Source organism: Peromyscus eremicus, chromosome 15 (assembly GCF_949786415.1).
Source record: "Peromyscus eremicus chromosome 15, PerEre_H2_v1, whole genome shotgun sequence".
In the NCBI taxonomy this organism is placed as follows: Eukaryota; Metazoa; Chordata; class Mammalia; order Rodentia; family Cricetidae; genus Peromyscus; species Peromyscus eremicus.
The window spans coordinates 39,473,166-39,481,826 of record NC_081431.1 but is presented as its reverse complement, the minus strand read 5'-3'; the positions used below and the strand labels follow the sequence as shown (position 1 = coordinate 39,481,826).

Sequence of the window (8,661 nt, the reverse complement as noted above, 5' to 3'; positions counted from 1 at the left end):
CCTCTTTACACCCTGAAGTTTCATGCACTTGTTACACTGTCTCCAACCTGGGGTAGCCTTAGCCAACCTGTCCTGCACTCTTGGGGTTCTGAAACACTCTCCCACCCCTCTCCCTCTCTCAGCCTCTGAGGCAGGAGCAGCAGGTTTTTAACTGGTCTCTGCCGAGAAGGTCCCATCTCCTCACCTCACAGGCTGAGGCTACTGTCACCTCTCCACAGGCCCATGCCTCCTTCAGTGTCCTCCTTGTCCCGTGAAAGCTGCCTGTGACACTCATGTCATCAGCCCAATCTAGATGAAAGCTGCTTTGATTTTTTAAGTAATTTTTTTCATTTTATTTCATGTGCATTCATGTTTTGACTGCATGTATGTCTGTGTGAAGGTGTTGGATCCTCTGAAACTGGAGTTTCAGGCAGTTAAGAGCTGCCGTGTGGGTGCCAGGAATTGAACCCAGGTCCTCTGGAAGAGCAGCCAGTGCTCTTAACCTCTGAGCCATCTCTCCAGCCCATTTTAACTATAGCTAGCACCAAGGCAAGTTCAAAACTAGCAGGTAGCTGCGTACTCCACCCCTCTGCAAACGTTAGCTCTGTTTTTTCCCATCCTCAGCCTTGCCAGGGCTCCTCTCCTGACTCAAGGACTACAGATCTTGTGCATCCTCCCTGGCCGTGACCCTACCCCTGCAGCCTCCCCGCTTCCCCTCTGAATGCCCTCTGGCCATACCTGGACCCTTCTGCCCCTACCCAGCCCCAGGCCTCTTAGGGCTGATAAAGGTCAAGAGAACACAGAATTCCACAACTCCAATGGAAGCAGCTTCGGCTTTGTATTTTAATAATTTAAGTCTGGCGCCTGCCCATGCATCTAGACCTGAACCCTCGGGCAGGCTCTGAGCTGAGCAGGCTGTGCCTAGGTGGGATGGCCAACCCAGCACACAGCCTCCCTGGCTGCTGGCCACCCACAGCTGCCACCAGGGAGGTCTGGACAGGAATCCTGCAGCTGGGGGACACCCAGACACCAGCTGCAGCCCCGTCTCCGAGCTGGACAAGAGAACAAAGACCAGCCCCCCCTCCCCCCACCCCCGCCCCCAGGCCAGGCTAGGCTGCAACAACCGGTCTAGGCATGGGTGGAGGCAAAGGGCTGGCTGGGCCGGCCTCCACTTCTGCACCCTTAGTACTACGGCCACACTTATTGAAAACAATGGCAGTGGTTTCGGTTTTTTTTTTTTTTTTTTCAACTTTGTGTTGATCAGAAAAATTTCCTAGAAATTCTTAACATTCTGGCTCCCTGAACCTCTCAGATGTTTACATACCCAGAAGGGGCTCAGAACTCTTAACAGGCCATCCTTCCCAGGGCTTGGTTTGGAATGTGCGCTCTTGGCTGTCTGCTGTGCCAAGACACTGAGCCCCCTCTGGATCAGGAGCAAAGGTGTAGTCACATGGAAACCAGGCAAGCCCCAGCTGAAAGAGACGGGCACAAGGCCAATGTGGCCACTTTGTCTCTGGGGTGCCGGGGGCTGGGGAGGCTTTTCAGTGAGTGTGACCAGGAGGTGAGGCCAGCTCTCAGGGACCAACCCAAGGATATAGTCAGTCACTCTCCTCTCCTTCCAACAAAGGGACACATCCTACCACTTCTGTCACGGAAGAAGACCATTATTTTCTCTCCCCAGATCTGCATAAATTAGTGACCTTAACTGAAACATACACACAGGCTCTTCGTCTCTTCCTGCAGGTGGCCGATCAGAACAGCTCTGTCACAGCCCAGACAACTAGATGCCACCCTGATCTGTGAACCGTACTTTCCATCCACAAATTATCTCTGAGTGGCGCATTTCCAGCCCCTTCTTCCCTGTGGGGTCAGGGCTTCTCAGGGAGTGTCGGTGAGAGGAACAGTACTTCTGGGTCACTGGGGAACAGGCCTCTGTCTCAAGACACGAACTGACAAGCTCTCCACATGAGCCAGTAGCTCCTTGATGTGAGCCAAGCCCAGCCCAGCAACCTTGGCCCCGTTCACCTCCAGGATCTCATCCCCCACCCCAAGCAGCCCCGAGTACAGCTTGGCAGTATCCAGGTCAGCCATGGCCTGCACGTAGAGCCCTGCAAAGGAGAAGAGGAGAGGAAGTGAGAACTCACAGAGGGCACAGTGACACACGGCCCTCACCACCGCCTGCATGGAAACATGTCATGTGGCCCTCTTCCCCGCCTCCCCAAGCATAACCTCATTCTCTGTAGCCTCTTTCCAAAGAGGAAAATCCATGCAAATGATGCTTAAAGACATCATTCATCTACAGTTAGTAAGACTAGACTGATCTTACCCTTTCTGATACTCAGCTTTTAGGGTAAAGAGGAAGTCCTCTTGACAATGAAGACCATCACGTGCTGTGTACCCTGCCTGTGTTGCTCAGGACTCATAAATAGATGGCCAAGGTGGGGGACAGTGTCACCAGAGTAATGGAAGTGGCTGAGAGCAAATCTGCTTCACAGTACGGTCGCACTGTCCGGGACTCGCCCTGGCCTCAGCCTCACTCACAAGTTCCTCGCTTGGGATTTCGGGCATCTGGGCCAACGTCCAGGAAAAACAAACATTCTGCCCACAGTCATGGCTCACTCGCCTCTTTTTCTTGTACCCTTCCATCTCCACCACTCCAAGAGGCTCAGCCTGGCCGGCAGGATCATTCCTTGGGTTGTGAAATGTACAGATCAAGCCTATCGGGGACTTGTGGCTGGCTCTCAGGAAACCCATGTTGTGGGAGAGGCTGTGGGGCCTTAGGCTGACAAGGCAGGCCTCCAGGCGCGGCTCCCACAGCAGAGGAGTGTCCAGCTGAGATGCAGACATCTCTCAAGTTCTGTCAGCTGTCCCCATCTGGCAGGGTACACAGGCCAGTTCCTCTGGAGAAAGCTGGAGCCCACTACCATGTTCTGCTGTGTGAGCACAGCCCCCTGCTGGAGGACAGCAGGGGACAGCCTTTGTGGGTGACTTTCCTGCAGCTCACAGTACAATGGGATTTGGGGCCGGCTGAACACAGCTTCACCAGCTGAACGACCCCTTCACCAGCTGGCTGAGAAACACAGCAACTGCCCACACGATAGCTTCTCCATGGCCCTTCCCTAGTCAGCTGCTTAGCATGAGCTAGGCAGGATGTCTGTTCTGGTGCCCCCATCTCTGGCTTGCAGCACTGTGGACTATGGAAAGTGGTACCTTAGCCCACAGACCAGAAAGAGCCCCTTCACTGAAGTCTCTGGGCCCCAGAGAGGCCAGGCTCTGAATACGGACTCTATAGCTCCTTCACCAAGACACCTAAAAGTTGGTGGCCATTGGCTGATCTGAGCTGAATCCACACTTCCTCTCCTGTCCCTTTCTGTGAGCCTTTCCAGTGAGGCTCGGTCTCTAAATGACCCAGTGTGTACCATCCTTTGGCAGAAGGCTTTTCCACTGGGGCCCTGCCCTCCCCTTGATCTTCTTCCTCTGATGCTCGAACAGCTTATTTGCTGGGTCTACACACTGTCAGCATGGAGAGAGGGAGCTGCCCCTGCCTCCCCACATGAACCCACACGAGTGTTTGGTGTGCAGGAGGAGAGGCAGGTGTGGGGGGGGATGACAAAACCCAAAAGAATGCAGCCAAGCCAGACCAGACACTGACGTCACTCCAGCCATTTTGGGGAGGCTTCCCAGCTGAAATCGTGACTGTGAGGCAACTCTGGCATTTATGGTCTGCTGGAGACAGCCTTTGTTAAGGATGTTAGATGCCTGTGTTGTAGCCAGTTAGAAGCAGAAGGCAGGGCCTGCTGTTCCCGTGGGTGTGGTGTCAGATGGGACACATGCTGGCATCCTGACTGATGCTTAGCAAGGAGCCAGAGCAGTCTCCAGCCATGGCTTCTCTGAGGTTCAGGGGAAGTGGCCCTCCGCAGCTAGAGGAGGGCCCATGGTGGAAACAGCAGCAGTCACCACACTCACGGCCAAATACAGCCGCAAGAGTGGGACGCCACCTGGACAGGACCATCCAAGTAAGGGACACAGAGACAGCCTGGATGGCACTGTCTGGTCCCCAAATGTCAGTTCCCTGTGTGCACTGACATCTGATCCTCCCTAGGTCCAGCCTGGGGGAGGCCCACCCCGTCCGTCCGTTCCCATTCCCAGTCTCTCTCTCTCTCTCTGTCTCTGTCTCTCTCTCTCTCTCTCTCTCTCTCTCTCTCTCTCTCTCTCTCTCTCTCTCCCATCAAGAAGTTCAGGTCACACTAACTGTAAATCTGGCAGATTCAAGCCCCTGCTAACCTCCTCCACAGCCACCACAGTGCCACCTGATATTGTGTGTGTCTCCTGGACTGTGGAGATCAGTTTAGTGCCCGTCCTCGTCCCATTGTGTATTCTCAACATAGCTGCTATCACCCCTCTGCTCTAAAAACCTCTCCCAGTAGGTGGTTCCTGTCCTTCTCAGTGAGGACAGCACAGCCTGCAGCCTCTGGGCTCAGCTCTAGCCTGACCTCGTTTTCCTAAAAACTCCACGGGCCCTTTAGGACTTTTGTACTTGAATCTCATCTCTCGACTCCAGAGGGCTCCCCCCTTCTCCTGTCCATCTCCACTGCCGCCATCTCACGCCACGCTACACAGTGCCTGCCATGCACATGTGCTTCCTGGTGCTTTTCACTATGTCACATTCTTCATACAGAAAACATGAAGGAAGCACATAGAGCTGGCCCAGCACCCTAGCTGGAGAGTATGCTCGTGAGGTCAGAGGTCTGTGTGCTCCATGTGGTGCTGTAACCCCAGGATCCACAGTACTTACGAGTAGGCACCTGAATATATATATATATATATATATTCCTGAAAGATGCTGAGTGATGAACAAGAGGACAGGTATAAGAACACGTGCTGTGTGCACACTCAGCAGAAGAGGGCTTTCTCAGGTAACCAGCCTTGACCTAAGAGACACAAGAGCAGGACTACCCCTCCTCAGCAGGGCCCAGGAGCACAAGCTCCTGGCTTTCCAAAGTCACCCCTCCCCCGCTTCCGCTGCCTGCCCTCCCTCAGCAGACCTCCCCACCTTCCCCACTTAGCATAGCCTGTGGATAGCTTTCAGGGTCTCTTGTACTCAAATGCATTCTGGACCACAGGCTTTGGCCTGGGCAAGTCAGGTTGCCACCCACGGAGGACTCGTGGATGTAGAGGGACCAAGAACTGGTCAGCATTCAGTGACAGTGGGATTGAATTAGGACACAGCAGGCAGCCTGGCCAGGTGCCTGCAGCCGGGATCCATCTGAACAAAGCCCTCAAGGAGCTGGTGAGGGAGGGCTGTGGACAGGATTGCAGACAGGCAGGCCCACTCCACATGCCCAGACACACCAGCAGCTGGAGGACGGGAACCGTTGAAATACATCAACCACATCAAAGGAATAGCCGAGAACTGGCAAGCACAGACAGTTTTCCTCTGCCTCTCTGGAAAAGCCTTGAGGACTCTGATTTCAAGATGTCACAGGACGGCAGGGGGACAGTCAAATCTGCCAGTCCAACCCCCACAGCAGTAGGGGCCCCTGAGACCTGACATCCAGTCAGAGCTTCTGAAGGGACGAAGGGAGCCTTTCTCCACTGCTCAGCCAAAGCCCAGAAGGAACCTGGCCACACCCTGGGCACTCTGCCGAGGATCCCAAGGGCATACCTGAATCCCGACAGCCATTGCCGTAGGCCACACGGAAACCAAAGGTGCCCTCTGGGGGTCGTTGGAGCTGCAGCTGACTCGTGCCGTCTGGGAACACCTCCACCACACGGCCCACGGTGCGAGCCAGGCTAGGGGAACCCACGTCTTCCACACTGAGGGCACGATGGGGCAAGGCCTTGGCCGGCCTACAAGGAGATGAAAGACAGTAACGGTAAGGTCAGGCACCGGGGCCGGCTCTTTGTTGGCCCTACGGGGACTGCACCTCTGACGTAGGAGCCCGACTCTAGAGGTTGGGGCTTCCCTGACCCCAGCAAAGTGAGCTCCCTAGGGTGGAGACGGGCACTTGCCACATGTACTGCTCCTCAGGGCAAAGGGTTGAAACAAGGGCTGTGGTTTCTAACATTTTCAGGAGGACGCGTCAGAGAATTAGAGGGAAGCTATAATTTTACACAGTGTTTTCAAGAGTTAGCCCACCCTCCCCAGCCCACAGTCCTTCCATGAAGCCCTGGGTGAAAGCTGAAAGGCAAGAGGACCTGGGCAGAGAGGTCAGGAACCAAGGGCCTCTTTCCTTGGGGGCTCTTGTCTCTGGGAGTTTAGAAGGATCTTTAGCTGCATTTCAAGAAACTCTGTACATTGACTTCAGGGTGTCACTGGACAGCCACGGGAGAGAGGTGTCAAGCTTCCCAGCAGCACCTTCCTGCAAACCTACACCTCTCGGTGCTCACCTGCACAAGGTGAGGGCACCGAGGTGTCATTCTGAGACCTTAGCATCACTTCGGCTCTCTGCACCCTGCCTCACTTCTCTTAAAGGGGCAGCCTGGCTCACGGCTGTGGTTCTGAGGGAAGAGAGGACTAAGCGTCTAGATCCATGGGCCACTCTGAGTTTGTCCTACAGGTTCTTGCGCCACACTTACCTGCTCGGTGTACTGGGGTCCCCTGACCCCTCCACCAGGTAGAGGCTGGACCGGTCTCCCTTGTCACCTAGCAGAGAATGGAGGTTCTGAAAGGAAGTTGCTTTCCGATGCTGGTGAGAGGGTGACACCTAGTGGGCAAGGTCCAATATTGCAGGTGAGAAAAGCGGCCTGGGAAAGGGTCAGCAACAGAGGATTTGCCGGGACCCCAAACCTGAAGCCACTCTAAGAAAGCATTGGTACGCGCTTTGGTGGGCACATCTGGATGCCTAGCAAGAGTCAGCAGAACAAGAGATGGGACTACACAGGCCTCAAAGCAGTAACTTAGCATTAGGGTAGCACTTTCTCACTATGAGAATCTACCCAGCACTCAGAGGCTGTGGCAGGAGGATCATGAGCTTAAGTCACATAGGAGACCTTGTCGAAAGGAAAGGGCCTGGGGGCGTGGCATACTTGATATGACACATCTTAGAGCAGAATGCTTCCAGCTGGGAGTGGGGGTGAGTCTGGTACCCTGATAGCTCCAGGAGCTTGTAACCAGTTCCTTGAGTAGAGACATTCTGGTCCAGAAGGTATGGGGACAGAGGAGGAAGCAGCTGGTTCTTGAGTGAGGCTGTGAGCAGGGCTCTCCAGTTGAAAAGAGGGCACAGGTGCCCAAGCCAAAAAAAAGACAGGATGAGAGGACATGGGGACATGAGAGAGGACATGGGGACATGGGAGAGGACATGGGGACATGGGAGAGGACATGGGGACATGGGAGAGGACATGGGGACATGGGAGAGGACATGGGGACACGGGAGAGGACATGGGGACATGGGAGAGGACATGGGGACATGGGAGAGGACATGGGGACATGGGAGAGGACATGGGGACACGGGAGAGGACATGGGGACATGAGAGAAGACATGGGGACATGAGAGAGGACACGGGGACATGAGGGAAGACATGGGGACATGAGAGAGGGCCTGGTATGTGCTGGCGTGTGTTTGGTGAGGGCGGATGCTCAGGCATTTGCACTTCTGGAAGAGACTGGTTCTTTCAGCTTCTTGAATTTTTCTTTTTCAGTTTTTGAGTTTCTGTGCCATCCTTCCTGCATGTCCCATCCTCTCTCACTTATCCAGGCTGCTCTCTCCCTTCAGCCACTCAGCTTGCCCTGCAGCCGGACCTCTGAGACACAGTGGCGTTGTTATTTCCCTTGAGGGGTTTCTGGAGACAGAAACCCCAATGGTAATAAATGCAGGTGCCACAGCCCGCAGCCCGCAGCCCGCAGCTCACAGCCTGCAGCCCTCAGCTCACAGCCCACAGCCCTCAGCCCTCAGCTCACAGCCTGCAGCCCGTAGCCCGCAGCCCGCAGCTCACAGCCCGCAGCTCACAGCTCACGCCGGAGAAGTTGAACTGGAGGCAGCTTCCAGGGTGCCATATCTCCACGCTGCTTCCCTTCTCAGCTCACCCTTCACTTCTTCTCCCCATCGCTACTCATCCAGCCAGCAGACCTCCACCCCTAGATACTGTCCTGACGAAAGCAGTCCACGAACTGCCATTCACCCTGCATTCTCCCCCTCCTCGGCCTTTGAAATGGAAGGATCCAGTGCCATAGACCACGGCTCTCCTCCTTACTCTGCAGAGGAGGAGGTCAAGGGCACAATAAACAGAAAACCTACAAGCTCCTAGTACAGAGCAGGATTCCTGGTCGAGGCTCGTGTGCTGAGGGGATTTGCTAAGCACATGGAGAGGGAGATGCTTAGCTGGTGCCTTGTGTTCAATGTGAGCTGGATACAGTAGACTAACTCCTGAGATACGTGTTGGGAATATAGACACCATACCCCAGGAAGAGGAGAGAGACATGGAGGAGGGAAGCCCGGGCGGGAGGTCAGGGAGGGCAGGGAGCAGACGGCCCCTCGGCCTGCGGACTCTGATGACTTCTGAGAGAGGCATGTCTGGAGTACTGAGGAAGTAGCAGGTGTCAGCAGGTGAGACACACTGTGATCTGACTGTAGAGGGGAGAAAGGGTCTCCCCAGCGGAGGCTGAGAGTGTTCTGGAAGGGATGAGACAGAAAAGCAGACAGACCACAGAGCCTCTCACAGCACTAAGTGGTCTCAACTTTA

The 8,661-nt window shown here is 54.9% G+C and overlaps 1 protein-coding gene across 1 annotated transcript in view; it reads right to left on the bottom strand.

Moving 5' to 3' along the window:
• Positions 1–1,219: 1,219 nt before the first annotated feature.
• The window catches only part of Kiaa1614 (KIAA1614 ortholog), a 31,687-nt gene continuing 24,245 nt past the window's right edge, over positions 1,220–8,661 (bottom strand). Inside the window, exons 8-10 of the mRNA XM_059280179.1 lie at positions 6,559–6,686; positions 5,645–5,829; positions 1,220–2,087 (exon numbers count right to left, since the gene is read on the bottom strand). Coding sequence (XP_059136162.1) covers positions 1,894–2,087; positions 5,645–5,829; positions 6,559–6,686 — 507 coding nt within the window. The 3' untranslated portion in view covers positions 1,220–1,893. The remainder of the gene's footprint in view (positions 2,088–5,644; positions 5,830–6,558; positions 6,687–8,661) is intronic.